Source organism: Andrena cerasifolii, chromosome 3 (assembly GCF_050908995.1).
Source record: "Andrena cerasifolii isolate SP2316 chromosome 3, iyAndCera1_principal, whole genome shotgun sequence".
Classification (NCBI taxonomy): domain Eukaryota; kingdom Metazoa; phylum Arthropoda; class Insecta; order Hymenoptera; family Andrenidae; genus Andrena; species Andrena cerasifolii.
The window spans coordinates 13838562-13853997 of record NC_135120.1 but is presented as its reverse complement, the minus strand read 5'-3'; the positions used below and the strand labels follow the sequence as shown (position 1 = coordinate 13853997).

The window sequence follows — 15436 nt, the reverse complement described above, 5'->3', positions numbered from 1 at the left end:
CACCGTCTATGTCCGCAAAATTCTTTTGGCACCGTTTTGGCAATTTGTTTAACCGTCCCATGCCTTCTGCGTTCACTCGTGAGTTTCTCGACCGCGGAACCCAAACGCACACTGATACAGAACATTTAATCTGTGCTAATAATTTCCTTCCTTGTCCCTTTCTTTTATTTGCGGCAACGCGATGACAACTTTAAAATTTCCTTCTGTCACGTTCCGTCACTGTCTTCTTCGTTCTTTCAGAATAAATTATCTTTCAGTATAAAGATTAATGAGATTACGAATAACAAAGCAAAAGTTTTTAAAAAATACCGATACGAATGTTTGTTTCTCGAAACACCTGCGTAGTATTGATATAGACGCGAAGCATGTATAGTCTGTGACGTTATTTGTGTCAATTCGTGATTTATGCATTGTATATAGATAATACTGTGGTATCAGCGAAAGCTAAATCCATACAAACACTATATATGTGTTTTGTAGATGGAGGAGCACGACGCCAGTGAGAAACATAACCTGAGAATTACGATTTCAAGTAGTTCGATGAAATGTTTCTGTGAGTTAAGGTACCATCAAATTTGCAAAAATGGCAGGCAGTATGAGGCAGCTGGAGGAACGGCAGCTTCCAGCTGAAGTAACGAGAATGCAATGGTCACCGAAAATGGACCTTTTAGCGATTGCTAATGTAAAAGGTTTTAAAATTATTTGATCTTCTTTTGGAAATGCCCTTAGAACGTATCGATGAGTTACCAATAGAAATCGAGAGTTTGAGCGTTACCTGAAGCTAATGTATCAGATTGACAATTTTACTTGTGACGAAACTGTTGCAGGAGAAGTCACGCTTCACAGGTTAACGTGGCAAAGGGTATGGTTATTAAGTCCTCAAGAGGAATCCGACACTTTAGTGAACCTAGCATGGAGACCGGATGGAAAGCTTCTGGCTATTTGTTACGAAATTTCCAACTTGGCGTGTCTTGTAGATATAGAGAATAAGAACGTGATTCATAAAACGAAGCTCAACTTGCATAGCGGAATTACTTGCATGATGTGGTTGCCATTGACGAATTTAGAAAATGATAATTCGAGTAACAAAGCGAGCATGCTACCAATGGGCGAATATCTTCCATCGTTGCCCAGTTTAAACAGAAGTTTCGGTCAGGAACCTGAGCACAAGGAGTTCCTGTCTCAAACATTAGATATACTTTTCGTATGTTTCTTTATAATTCGTATATACAGAGCAGATTGAAATTAAAGATAAATTATGGTTATTATAAATAGTCTTATTGTTCCCAGCTTGGTTTAGAGGATGGAAACGTCGCGATGTATGTGTTCGGAATGTTCTACTGTGGCACAATTTCGATCGGGCATGGTCGAATATTGGAAATTAGCGGCGGGTTTGGTAAACCAATGTGGATCACATGGAAAGACAGCAGTGGCATTAAAGCAAACAGATTGTGGTGCCCACTGCTGGAACAGAACACTGCATTTTTAAAGGTTCGTTGCATATTAAAAGTCGTAACGTTGCTTTCAGTTGCGATGAAATCTCTACAAAGCTTTTATTTCAATCTGAGGTAGCACAAGCTCAAGCTAATATAGAGTATTTGATGGATTATCTCTCGCGCACATTAATGGCAATCTCCGAAGCATGGGAAACAATTTTGTTGGAAATGGACGAGAAGCTCGCACGATACGCAGAGACAAATCCACCTGGTGGAGTCGCCGCAGATTTCCTGGAACTGTTAATGATTGGCATACCGACTCAGAATTTGGAGAATTTTCTATTGAGAGATTTGACTGAGAAGGGGTTGAAAAAATTGGGGCACAGTATCGAGATGTGCTACAGTAATATACAGGTACATTCTTAAAGGCTTTCATTTGGAAAAACATAAACTACCATAACAATGTGTTGTTGTTTTATAGAAATTAGTACTAAAAAATTTAACTAGCGTTGGGATGGCATTAGTGTATCAGTTATCTGAAATGAGAGGGATGGTGAGACTGGGTGGTCCGTACGAACTGTTAGGGCTCACCGATGAAAGTATCATAACTAATGCTCTTCATGCTTCCGAGGGTTTTCTAGCGAAATCTTCAGAAATTCAGCAAGTTATAGATCACAGTATGCGTGATTATAAAGCATTCTTTAGGTATGCTTTAAAAGTTAAAGACACTATCAACGATGCCTTTATTATTATACTCTTTTTATTTCAGGTGGTTGTACGTGGTAATTCTGAGATTAACAGGCGAAAGGATACCATCTGAAGTCAGTCGCGTTAGTCAACAAGAATTGACATTTATTGCCGAGTTCCTGCGTGGTTTCGATAAAACCGAACCAGGCGTTGGAGGCAGGAAGGGAGTGAATTTAGAAAAACTGGGGCAATATTTACGACGTGAAAATTTACAAACATGTTTAACACCCGAAGGAAGCGAGTGGGCGGCTATACTCGATGAGAATCATTGTCTGCGCGATCATCCGCTTATCGTGAAACAAGATCTTAATTTCTCCTTATTGCAATCCCATGCAAAATTAATTACCGCTATACATAACGTTTTCGGCGAGGCTTATCAAGGCTTAGTTAATCATTTCACAATATCGAATATTTCGTTGACACCATCCGCGCCATTTACATCTTCTCAGATCGCAACGAACGATGATGGCTTACTGGTGGCTACTTGTGACGTAGATCACAAAGTGTTACGACTTTTTAAAGTTGAGTGTTCCTGTACAGAATCTGGCTCGCTCAACTTCAGATCGAGTACAATAGACGTGGATCACAGATCAGGTTTGTCGATTTATTCGGAACATGTAGTAAAGCGAACGATAAACTTTTGCATTAATAATATCATTTATTTAACAGAATCTTATTCCAAAGCCTATATGGATGGTACTGTAATTGATCTACAGTTTTACTCCCAGGAGTACCTCAGTTTACTGTTACTCAACAAACATACCCACGGATCGTTTCTCATTCAGTTACCATTGGTCCAATCCCGAATCTTCGAACATCAAGATAGGAATGTAATTAGTTTAACCGATCTCTTGGGCAACAGTTGGCCACGCCCTTTTCAAGGTATTACTGCTAGACGAATAGCAGTTAGTGGTGCGCGGAAAGTAGCTGCTGTTTTAAGTGAAAGCAACAGGAAAATAAGATTACTGGAAACTGAAGTGGAGCCTGAAGATGAGGAAGACGAAGAAGATGGAATTAACGACAGTATGTTGGACACTACGCACGGAGAAGTAACAAATAGTCCTCAGTGAAGTTACGCAGACGAAAGATGATCGAGTTATGACTAATAAAGACGCTGGAAACGTAAGTGACAGATAAAGCAAAAGATGATGTTATTTTATACTTGTTAAAATAATACAACATTCAATGAAATAGTTCAATCATTGTTTATATAATATAAATTATATGTACAGTAACGTATTATGAGTTCTAATCTGAAAAGTACAATTTACTTTATTAAGTGAAAGATGTCCACGCATCCTTCGTGTCTTAATGGCTAAATTGAAAGTTTGATGCATGCATCGATAAATGGTATATGATGCCATGTCTTTTTACCCGACTGCGGCACGCAAAGGAGGGTATTGTTGATGCGATATTTTGTAATCTACTATGTAAAAATGGCTGTGTATAGTAGTTCACAAAATCCCTCATTATTTTTGCATTTGTTTAAATACTCGAGGAAAATCGACATCAAAGGCTTCATTATCGATGCCAGTCTCTTCAATTATCGGTGTAGGCAACGTAGAGCCACCACTGATATTTGGTGTATATTTCTCAGGAGAGTTCTCTCTTGACTCTTCTAGATCTGTAACAATAATTTCGTATCAATGAAATGTATTAACGTAGTCGTTCGATTCACGAATCAATCGAGAATAAGTAATCCATAAGGACATACCGAAGAATTTGCGATTTCGTTTTCTTTTTGTTGTGATGATAAAAAGTGCAATCGCTATACCAACAACTATTACCATAACAGCAGCCATTCCTCGTAATAAATTTGTCTACAAAAACAAGTATAATTAATGTACAAAAAAAGCATATATTTATTGGTTTAAAATAGTTTTCAACATACTTCGAAGTCGTTTTCCCAAACATCTTCCCAATCTTTCTTAACAATCAACTCAACAACATGAATATTTATAGCAGAATGATCAGATATACCCTTTGAAACACACTTGTAGAAGCCAGATTCAGCAGTTGATACACCCTAGCAAGAGAGTATTAATTGAAAGGAAGAATTCATTACACATTCGTTTATTTATATTTACATTTATTAGTTACCCTAATGAAAAGTTTTCCAGTTAATACTTCATAATTATACTTGTTTTCATCCATGAGATTCCCAGGTCCAATAATACGTCTGTCATCAGTGAGTTGCCAAAACATAAAACGATGTTGGTCATCACTGCTCAGACATGGAAGTTCAGCTAAATGACCAGCTGGAACTTCTGTCACCGTAATTGCCTCACTAATGATTCCATTGTTCAGCAATAATAGCGACAAACTAAAGAACCTAAAAAATTTCACGTTCATCTGAAAAATAAGATTGAAACAATTCAAAAATTATTATTTTAAACAGCGACCAAGGTTCACAGATATAAACAAATACGAATAAGCATTGAAAATCGAGCTTAAGTATTATCTTCACAATATAATTTCTATTTAGATTCACTTCCAATTATTTTAAACAGTTTTTTAATTTATACGAATTCGGCGCAGTGATAAATAGATTCTAACGATTCTACCTGTTGCATATTACTCGTTTCCACTCCTCTGAATATAAAAGCGTCACTGTCAAATCGCTGTTGTTTCAAATTACGGTAACTACGCGAATATCATAGATTTGCTACTTCTGCACACTTACAACTGAAGTGTTTAGTCAAGCAAAACTGAAATCGTACTGAAACTGTAGAAATACTACGTAACCGTGGCACAGAACACCTAGTACCAACTAAGCGAGAGTAAAATGTTTTGTCTTCTTAGCACATCTTGTTCTATTATACAACTATTATAATTCTAATTTCATTGATCACCTTTCTGGTATGAATATCAGTACCATAGAACCGGTTTTAAGCGCGGCAGATGGCTGTTACGACAATTATTCTACGCACAATGCAGGCAGAAGGCACTTGTCAATGAACCATATTGCATAATTGCGAAGGTAACTGTATGTGGTCTCTCACTGTTCTCGTGTTATACTTTAATATTTAAATGCACCAATGTAAATTGATAATGTAGCATTAAAATCACTGTTTGTAAATGATGACAGTCTTATGAACTAATGAGAAAAAGCTTTGATAATGAAGCTGCCGTACAGTTACTTATTTATATCTTTGTCCTATTCATCCTTGTGCAATAGAGTATTTATAGTAAGCTAGACTCGCATCTTGTGACTACCATACCATCTGAAAGTATGCTATATAATTCTCTTCGTTTTAACCATTGAAGGAACAATGATATGTAAGGCAAAACCTAATGTCAAGGTAGTATTTAATACATTCTATCCGTTTGTCGTTATGTAATATATACACCTGAGTTAGGAGGCATAACAGAATATCATCGCTCCATTTTGCGATGTATTCTGATAGTACCAGTCATATAATCTTAGACTTTTCTACAAATGATGTTATTAAATTGTGAAGATAATACAAAGTACCACTGCTAAGTAGAAACTCTCCATAAATCTCATACGGTGAACATAAAAAATTAGACTTATATAAAACATGGTAAATGTTACAAATACTTATTTCAATAGTTTTAAATCAATTATAATCTGGCATCAGTACTGGTAATGTTGTATCAGATGTACAAAAACGTCAACTGCCAGCGCTGGAAGAAGAATGCAAAACGGCGCCAAAGCAACTTTTGCCGATATGAACCATTGAGGTACTTCCAGTTTCAAACATATTAAAATTTGGGCACTTAGCTTCAAAAACACAGCTGTCATGTGCCATGCCTAGAAGGAAATTGCATTCAGTTTTTGTGAAGTGTAGTTAATATCCAGTTTCATTAACATTCTTCGTTGTATCAACAACTTGAAAGCTTCGAGTTTATATATTGCATGGGAATGAAAATTTTTTATTTACAACTTATTTTCAAATATCTTGGAAACCAATTTATTAACTATTTCAAGTGAATACATTGTATATTATTTATTATATAATACCAGTCTATTTTAGACACGTATCAGTTCGATATATAAAGTTATGTGATTAAGATCATTGGGAAATGAGATACAACGAATTAAAGTATGCCATTCGTTGATACTTTATTAAACATTTTCTTAATCAACAGTTTTATTCGCAAATTAAGAGAATTTACAAATTATGTGAAAAGGAGAATTTTTAACGATAAGTGAATTCTTGATGAAACTGGATATAATGTCGGGAGTTATATTCATCTCTTTCTCTCTAGTTGCCCTCTTTTTTTTTATCAACTTACGTCCCGGCGTAAGTTACCAACACGTCCGTTTTTGCAATGGGAAACCATATGAAAAACTACATAAACGAGAAGTATATGGTCGTATAGCCACATCGGAATAAAAACTATGAACCAATTCCATTGTATTTTTTGGTCGTGCTTCAAGATTATTAGAATAAGGAAAATCAAGATATTAAACCATGTAAATAGTGCGCGGTGTAAAACTGCCATCGGAACATAAATTAAAACGCGTCGAAAATCACGGGTTTAAACGTGATCACAGAACTATAGGAGCATATTGCAAATTCGTCGATGTGTTTACATCAACACTGATCAACACTTGATATACCTAACCTCTACTGCCGTCTAACGTACAAGATATGTTAATTTTCAAGATGTCGCTAGTGTCGCTACTTGCTGGAAGGAAATCCATATGTAACATATGCATAAATAGCATTTCACACCACTGAATGCACATATCTTCTTTAAAGATAAAGTGCATTGTCCCTTTACAATCATGCACAATGTATATTTAAATTAGATTTGATTCATCAAAATTTCGTTATATCATATGTGTATTGATTATTGTATACATCGTTTAAATTTTTTTTTAAAATATTTCAATAATTCCTTGAACCATATTTATTCGTACGAAAGTTGATACGATCTTATATGTATATTTCTATAGATCTCTCGTACAAAATTAAGAAAAAAATCTACTTTATAGTTTTACCGGTATGCTCATTTACATATGAACTTATAATTAGCACAAAAGGAATGTGTGCATGCAGATTACGCAATATACTAGATTTTGCATGTCACTTTTGAGTAATAATCCTGCGGTTTTGGAAGTTGTGACACAATACTAAGCTGTTTATAATATTTGAAGGTCATAGTATTTCAATTTCTCAATTTCTTTTCATATACACATACTTATTCGATGCAAATGTAGCTTGAAAGGTTTCGTAAAATTGCAAAAAAGCGTACACGTTATCTGTAACCAGCGACCTTGATATCTGAGACATGACTATTTTATCACCCGATAGAAAAATACCGAAGTCAGGCTCATTGTAGATACGACCGTCCAGTCAAGTAACAGATTCTGGACACGGAGTGCTCGTTGAAAATTTCCTGTGTTGCGTTTCGCAAAGCACTTCTGCAAGTTAACATTTTAAGTTGAACAATAAGTGTTCGTATCCTTGAATTAACCGTAACAACAGGTGGTTATCGGGTGCTACGTTCCTGAAACTTAAGAAAGTAGGGCTGTAAATATTACAATACTATTATGTCGGAACAGACGAACGCAACACCATCGAGCTACTCTCACGTGCGTACATTTTGCATACCAAGGGACCTATTCTTTTAATACAATTCAGTGCTCGATATATTCATGCTCATCTTAGTAAACAGAATTTCAATCTATAATTGTTGAAGTCGTGTTGTATATGCGAATAATTTCAAAAGACTTGAGACGTAATCAATCTTCAGATCATATGACAACTGAGTATATAGAGTACCCCAAAAGTAGAGGTGGGTTCGAACCTAATTTTTAAATTCTCGAAATTCGTATCCGAAACTCTGTAAGGCTTCGAAACTCTCGAAACTTGAAGTGCTGATTCAGTTTTGTAAGTGGAATATCTTGCTTTGAGAACTGAAGTCAACAAATTTTTTGCATAAATCTCTATTGACCAAAGTTACACAAGATAGAGACAAAAATATAACAATGTAAAAATTATTCATTGATTTTATCTTACTTTTTCTTATCTGACTTTCGAGAGTTTCGAATGACGAAAAAGGTGCAAAGTTTCGAATTCTGGAAACTCGAAACTTTCTTAGGTTTCGATGTTTCGAGAAGCCCATTCCTATAATCACCAATCGAGACAGTCATTTTAATTGACTCTCTCTACTGGACAACACATTCAAACGAAGTAAAGTAAAGTGAACCAAATTTATTCAACACTATTTCAGCTTGAATGCTCTTATAAATATGTAAGAGTAACAGACCATTCACTGAGTATCTGTTAATTGCTTCGACCAGCGGAAATGTGATTGTTATTAGCCGATGTAATGGAAATGTATTAAACATCGCGAAAGTATCATATACCAAATACTATATCCCAGATACTAAAAGTATTTCGTAACATATCGATCCAATATAACGAGTGATCGAGTTAGTAACAGTGTGATTGATTATTTTTTTGTGTCCTCTGTAACAATGACGGAAAGGCATGCCGTTCTACACTTCGCGCATAATGCCTCTGGTAATATAGCTATAAATACGTTGGAATACTAGCACTGTTCCTAGATCGAGGGAAGTAAAATCTATTTTAAAGGGTAGCGCTCTGTATCTGACCCCATGGTAGACGCCGCTGATTTCTCGAGGCGTGCGCGTAAAAATTCCTTCGAAGCCGGCAACGAGTCGAAGACGTTTCCGTAAAGATTTCTCGATAGGGATTGGTGCTCATTCTTCCTAAGATCCTTTCTTTTCTCATATAATCCCCACCTGCTTCACCGTACTGTTACAACCTTAGCCTCGTTCTCGGCATTCTTTCGCGAAGGTTTTAACCACGTGCGATTTGATTTACGATGCCAAATTTACGATCGCTGGTAAGTTTGTCTGAATGGGGGAAAAAGGAGCATCTAAACGAATACTTCTTTATTAATTGTCGACAAGTAGCATTTGACAAACAACTTTGTACGACTTTTGTAACAACTTTGACGTATAACCTCCTTGAAAACAGCGTCGCAGACTAAATAATGCATTATTTTTTAACATTAAAAAGTAGTTTCGTTTAATTTGGGTAGGTTTAAGCAAAGCAGAATTATTCTACAAGAGATTGCAATAGGATTTATAAACTGACATGCATAATTGGATTATATTTCTAAAGCAGACTTATTTGGCGCTCCTACATTCTATTGTCAGTGGCAATTAAAAGGGAAATTGAATTCTTTAGCCAATTTAATTCTTGGGGCTGTTACGTAGAAATCGTTACCATTTCTTACATTTTGCATATGGAAAACTGACCTGTTTAATGTGTACTTCAGAAATCTTAAGATTTGTAGCTTTCAAATCTACACGATCAGTGTGCGTAATCTGTAACAGTTACACATTGTATATCTTGGGTCAAAAGTTGAATAAGATAATCATACTACTAGCTTTCTGGCTTCGCAAACTAATAGTAAATTCCTTCTGTGATCAATTTTTAATTTTCGCGATTGTTTTCAGGTTTTGCCAGTGTTGGCTGCTGTAGGAACGATAGCTGTAATAGGATTAGCAGTGAAACTTTACATATCGTGGAGCAGCGAAAAGAAAAAGAAGTCTCCGAGTTTGCTGGTTGACCCAGTTGTTAAATATAGCTTACCATTAATTCAAAAAGACGTAATAAGCCACGATACAAGAAAGTTTAGATTTGGTTTGCCAACACCAGATCACATCTTAGGGTTACCGATTGGTCAGCATGTACATTTAATAGCGAAAATCGGAGAAGATGTTGTTATACGATCCTATACGCCTGTTTCTAGCGACGACGACCATGGTTACGTAGATCTTGTCATCAAAGTAAGTAAAAATACAGTAGATGATAATGAACCTGAACTTTAACGTAACAATTGAAACTTAAATGTTCGCCACTAGGTATATTTCAAAAGCGTACATCCAAAATTCCCCGAGGGGGGGAAATTGTCTCAGCATCTAGAAAACATGAAAATTGGAGATACTATTGATTTCAAGGGGCCATCAGGTCGCCTTGTTTATAAGGGTCATGGAAAGTTCTCCATAAAAATTTTACGTAAAGACCCACCTGTCGATTACGACACTAAGAAGGTACATACATTGATTTACGTTCGTAAATGTATTTCACATTTATAGAAATTTAAAGTTAATAATTTCTCGCGTTGATTGCAGGTTGTAATGTTAGCTGGCGGTACGGGTATCACACCAATGCTACAACTAATTCGCGCTATTACAAAAGACGCCACAGATGAAACGCAGGTTTCTCTACTTTTTGCCAACCAAACGGAGAAAGATATACTGCTTCGAGATGAGTTAGATGGTATCGCGAAAAACCATCCGGACAAATTAAAAGTCTGGTACACATTGGATACTAGCGGTGAAAATTGGCCATACAGCACGGGGCACATAAACGCAGAAATGATAGAGAAACATATGTTCCCCCCGTCGTCTGATACGATTGTACTGATGTGTGGCCCACCACCGATGATCAATTTCGCTTGTAATCCTAATCTTGATAAACTTGGATACGATTTGAAATTACGATTTGCATATTAAAGGCAACAAGTTCCCATTGCATTGAAACGTAGACTGCATTCGGCTTATTAGTATGTCGTTTCACTCAAGACACGTCACTTTAACTTCCTCACGCATACAACATTTGTTATCGTTTTATGATCGACCTTTTAGTAATTGTGTGGCGCCACTTTGGAACCTGTCCGAATACGGGCAGTAGTAATTTATGAGAGCATTTAAGGCAGTGTTCGGTTTAAATATTTCAATTCATTAAAGAAACATTTAACTTGCAATTCGTACTGGAGGTGTCCACAGCAGAATAATTACTCGTTACGGCGTAAAGACAGTAGTATTTATATTTTATTATTCCATGTTTGCTATAAATACGATTGTTACCAACTTTTGATTAATGTTTTTAATTTTTTATAAAACGTTGCCAGTGCAAAGCCTTAGTGAAGAACAGTATACAGGTTAAAGCATTTATTGGTGTTAAACCTAATGTATTGTTATAAAAAATGGAGATCGCAAGTTGTTCCGATTGTTTTACAAATCCCTAGCGCACTTCCTGTTTAAGTATTATTACATATAAGATTTTTTTATGTATACAATTATAGCATATATCGCAGTAATCGAAGAGAAATTAGTGAATCGATATCAGTAACTAACAATTAATATTCACGTGTATAAACGAAATGAATGGATGCTTGAGACCAAGTTGCCGATAATCTGATTATAATTCGTATCACGAAGAAGCAGTGCAAACAAAATTAAAGCAATGGAAAAACGCCCGTCCAATTAGCAACGTCCATGGTCCTTGACACGTTTCCTGGGCGCCGCCCGCAAAATGTCATCCACGCGTAAAATCATTTCTGCCGCTTCTGCGGCGCTAAGCAAAACCTGCCTCTTCACAGCCCAAGACTCAGTTATTCCTAACCGTTCCATGCATCCCGTACGTCCTTGTTCCATATCTATCACAATAACAGAAATGGAAATAATTTATTACTTACCGTTTGGCATTTTTATGCATTAATAAGGGACATCTATGATGTATACAAACTTACCGAGACCCATAGTGCTCGCGCCGGAATTGTGCGCGGCTCTAAGTTCGCTAACCAACTGAGCTGAATCATACCCAGCGTTATCGGCAATTACGGTAGGCAATTGTTGTAAGGCTCGAGCAAATGATTCCATCGCAACCGCTTCTTTTCCAGGAGTAGAAGCTGCTGCTTTCATAACAGCGCAGGCCATCACCATCTCGCTGCATCCACCACCGTAAACAATTTTCGATTCGCGCACTGTAGCCGACAGCACGCAAAGAGCATCGTGCAGCGATCTCTCTGCCTCGTCGATGATCTGCTGCGTGGCTCCTCGGATTATTACAGTGCACGCTTCACCCAGAGGAACTCCTGAGAATTTCAGCAGGGTATCTTCACCTATCATCACCTGCGGAAATGTATAGACGCTTGAGATCAGTACGCACCAGCGTGCGTAGAAACGGTATTAAATTCTAGGACATACCTGTTCGATGTGATCACATTTTCCAAGTTTCACCGTTTCTGGACTGTCGAAAGTACTGACTATTTCTCCGCCGGTAACAAGAGCAAGTCTCTCAATACCTTCAAAGTCGGCGTGCTCAATAGCCATGATGTTAGCATCGGCAAACAGTTGTTCCGGGTAATTATAAATCAGCTGTCTATTGATAAAGACGTTGCAGCCGTGCTTTATGATCTTGTCCACTTTATCCTGGATTAAATGCAATCGTATTATAATCGTTGATAATTATACATGAATTTTATATCTGTTCCTAACAGTCTCTATTACCTTCATCTTCTCTTTTTCTGCTGCTTCTAGTTCCGCAATTTTCGCCATTGAATCGACTCGAACTCTGGATCCAAATACCTGAAGACCAATGTGCGTGTATTATAACTATTATTATCGAATTATTATTATAATTCCACATTTCTATCTTCTTTACTTACCTTGATTTTATCTGTATCCATAGGAGTGTTGGCTATAAGTATACGAGCATCAGTTATTTTTTGTGGTTGATGGACTCCAGGCTTTTTATCCAGCAAGAATCCGTCATCGAGGAAAGAGTGGGCTAAAGTTCCTCCGCGTTTCTTAATTACTTGAATCGCCGACAAATTGCCAGATCCTTTGAGACGTAGTACAGCATCCACGGCGAGCTTACTGAAATATTCTTTATGTTGAGACAAAATCTTTGAGCTCAAGGTTGTGCGCGCAATGTTCAACAGATCTTCGTGGAAACGTTCAGGATCTGCAGAATTATCGGTCGCGGCGTTTCTTAAAGCTTCGCGTGCCACGTTAGTCGCACTCCTCCAACCAGAGATTATAGTTTGAGGATGAATCTTTTGATCGATTAATTTCTCCGCTTCTCGTAACAATTCAGAAGCTATAATTGGAAATAATATATCTTTAGGAGTTTTACCCTTAATCGACGAATCTTTCTTTGATGCGAAAGATAACTTCTATCCTAAAGTACATTAAATTAAGGAGTAATTCATAATAATATACAAACCAAGGACAGTTACAGAAGTAGTGCCATCTCCGACTTCATCGTCTTGTACACGGGACATATCCACTAAAATTTTAGCGGCAGGGTTATCCACGCCGACATTTTTCAGAATAGTCGCTCCATCGTTAGTGACCTGAACGTCTCCTGCCGTCCGCCCGTGAGCGACCAATACCTTATCCATGCCCTTTGGCCCAAGCGTCGACTTGACCAAGTCTCCAATGGCTATCGCCCCTACGAACAGGCTGAGCCTGGCAATCTCTGCCTTCTCTTCTTCTGCATCGTTCTTGAGGATTCTGACAGGGTTCAGGGAGACCTGTATTCATTTTTAAATTTCTATAATCAGCGGCACTAGTAATCGTAATTAGAACTCGGTGCATATATCGATTTTATTAGAATATGCAATTCATGACGTTAACTTCATTGCATTTTTCAGTCTTTTTGATGAATTATTTAATAGCGCGATGTGGAATTGAAAGTGCCTGGTCAACGCAGTTATTGGTATGCAAGATAATTCGGTTTCTTGGGGCCGCGAAAATGTAATTTTGGGATGTGATTTTTCTCTTAAAGGAAGTAACATTAAGATCGCGATAGAAAAATCTTGCTATTGACACACGTGCGCCATTTGTCACACGTTCATATACGAAACCGGGCAATGGACGCTCGGCCCGTTATTACTCAGATTTCTCGATTTCGTACGATATTACGGTAATATTAGTCTACGGTGCAGAATGGGAAGACAGAATAACTTTATTACCATTTTGAATCACCGTAAAAACGAGTGATTACTATTGTAGGCGGATAACGTTTCTTCAACTCCACAGGAAAGCACAATTTCAAGAAATTATCAGTCTACAGATGGCGTACCCACTTAGAACTTGAAGCATACACCTTCTGTAACAGTTTCCGTTGTGACTGTTTCTGGGTTGGCTACTGAAAATGATGGCGATCACTTTGAGCGAATCAGCGAGTAGCCGAGGATGCTTAGGAAGTAGAATGTACCATTAGCGATCGAGTTTCAAAGGAAAACACCGAGAACCTTCTTTTGTAATGTGCACGCGTAGATGGCGCATCATTTCAACGTACGATCCTTACTATCCCGAATTTAATTCCTTTTAAGGTTGCAGGAGGTAGTACTGATAGAGTTGATTGACACACACCTGTCTCTTTATTAAAATTCAAATGTATGTATTCGAAAACATCACAAAGTTAAAGAGCCATATGGAACATTACTATGTTTATGATAAATTATCTTTTAAAACAGTGTCGCAGAAGATACTGTACAAAGGAAGGCTCCTAAACAGATTTCTGTTCATCGACACCTTCGATATTCGCCATGTTTAATTTCTTTCGAATTCTCAAACGGTGATTGACTCTTCAAACGCATTGTCGATAATATTTTAAAATACCTATATCCTTCACTTTCGAATAAGTTAAAAGGCAACCTTTATTATCAATTAAGTTCCCGCAATTTACTTTCAAGTATTACTACACACAGCATTTGTGATCGAGAGTACTGTACGTTCAAATTAACACTTCCTCTCCACTTGCAGTACACGGATATCGAGTTACCAGTTACCAGGCGCTAAACTTACTCGAAACCGCGCTTCATTATGAAAGTTCGTCAATACCACTATCGCAGCTGGGTGTGTTGCCAGCTATCTAACTCGATTACACGGTTTATTACATCCGTATTTGCATTTTATGGAAACCATTCCTTCATGCAGTAATTTGACTCGTCGAGGGACGAAGGTACAGCAGTTATATATTTTCAAAAACATCTTTATTGCTTCAGTTAACGCATAATCGCATTGTGAAATATTGATATTCTTCACTACAGAATCTTAGGTGCTCCAAAGGCTGCAGCTGGATACGATAAATTGATAATCTCTTCGGGAATTTAAATTTCACCGATCAATCTGGACGGACGCGTGCCCGCTCGCGCGCGCGCACCTTTAAATAACGGTCTGCACCCAGCTGTCCCCCATTTCGTCCGCATCTCTGGGCACAATAGGGGTCGTACAGACCCCTTGACGCTTTTATGCGACTGCAGACGTTCCCGCGCATATATGCGGCGTCCCGAGACAATAACATGGGACGCCAGTCGTTACAGAATACAAAGAGTTGGGATTCCTTCAATACAGAACGGGTGTACATACCCACACATATTGATTATCGTTTCTTCGACGTCTCCGAAGGCATCTGCTGCCCCTTCGTTTTCTCGCGGCAAATCAG

The 15436-nt window shown here is 37.6% G+C and overlaps 3 protein-coding genes across 18 annotated transcripts in view; 1 reads left to right on the top strand and 2 right to left on the bottom strand.

The window, feature by feature from the left end:
• The window catches only part of LOC143366809 (NADH-cytochrome b5 reductase 3-like), a 48941-nt gene extending 37741 nt beyond the window's left edge, over positions 1–11200 (top strand). For 3 of the 10 annotated variants that reach the window (XM_076808174.1, XM_076808173.1, XM_076808175.1), the window contains 8 exons: positions 481–689; positions 828–1204; positions 1291–1491; positions 1569–1850; positions 1918–2141; positions 2206–2777; positions 2853–3305; positions 9649–9790. In XM_076808174.1, the coding sequence (XP_076664289.1) occupies positions 584–689; positions 828–1204; positions 1291–1491; positions 1569–1850; positions 1918–2141; positions 2206–2777; positions 2853–3253 (2163 nt within the window). In that variant the 5' untranslated portion in view covers positions 481–583 and the 3' untranslated portion in view covers positions 3254–3305; positions 9649–9790. Of the gene's footprint in view, positions 1–480; positions 690–827; positions 1205–1290; positions 1492–1568; positions 1851–1917; positions 2142–2205; positions 2778–2852; positions 3306–6434; positions 6625–7485; positions 7750–8659; positions 8684–8721; positions 9030–9648; positions 9982–10056; positions 10246–10326 lie in introns of those variants that run through there. The other 7 variants (XM_076808176.1, XM_076808183.1, XM_076808181.1 and 4 more) reach the window with 7 other exon arrangements.
• Positions 3370–5931, bottom strand: LOC143366814 (uncharacterized). Of its 7 annotated transcripts, XM_076808202.1 has the most exons (7): positions 5036–5311; positions 4748–4891; positions 4284–4535; positions 4075–4209; positions 3898–4003; positions 3580–3807; positions 3370–3547 (listed from the first exon to the last, which is right to left on the bottom strand). In XM_076808202.1, exons 2-6 carry the CDS (start codon positions 4754–4756, stop codon positions 3653–3655), a joined length of 657 nt encoding a protein of 218 aa, XP_076664317.1. In that variant the 5' UTR covers positions 4757–4891; positions 5036–5311; the 3' UTR covers positions 3370–3547; positions 3580–3652. The 7 variants fall into 7 exon arrangements, with proteins under 7 accessions (XP_076664317.1, XP_076664321.1, XP_076664323.1 ...); XM_076808206.1 differs by lacking the exons at positions 4748–4891; positions 5036–5311 and adding an exon at positions 5789–5931; XM_076808208.1 differs by lacking the exons at positions 4748–4891; positions 5036–5311 and adding an exon at positions 5318–5434.
• Cct2 (chaperonin containing TCP1 subunit 2) lies at positions 11007–14114 on the bottom strand. The gene is made up of 7 exons (XM_076808185.1): positions 13959–14114; positions 13208–13517; positions 12648–13081; positions 12490–12567; positions 12187–12411; positions 11730–12111; positions 11007–11636 (listed from the first exon to the last, which is right to left on the bottom strand). Exons 1-7 carry the CDS (start codon positions 13959–13961, stop codon positions 11464–11466), a joined length of 1605 nt encoding a protein of 534 aa, XP_076664300.1. The 5' UTR covers positions 13962–14114; the 3' UTR covers positions 11007–11463.
• Between the last annotated feature and the right edge of the window lie 1322 nt (positions 14115–15436).

What these genes read in the sequence shown, in the direction of transcription:
- LOC143366814 (XM_076808202.1), bottom strand. An exon ending in TTTGGGAAAACGACTTCGAA is followed by an intron (nt 4,004 to 4,074) that starts GTATGTTGAAAA and finishes TTGTTTTTGTAG; the next exon opens with ACAAATTTATTACGAGGAAT. An exon ending in ACGAAATCGCAAATTCTTCG is followed by an intron (nt 3,808 to 3,897) that starts GTATGTCCTTAT and finishes TTATTGTTACAG; the next exon opens with ATCTAGAAGAGTCAAGAGAG.
- Cct2 (XM_076808185.1), bottom strand. An exon ending in TGGATACAGATAAAATCAAG is followed by an intron (nt 12,568 to 12,647) that starts GTAAGTAAAGAA and finishes ATTGGTCTTCAG; the next exon opens with GTATTTGGATCCAGAGTTCG. An exon ending in CGCGAGCACTATGGGTCTCG is followed by an intron (nt 11,637 to 11,729) that starts GTAAGTTTGTAT and finishes TTATTGTGATAG; the next exon opens with ATATGGAACAAGGACGTACG.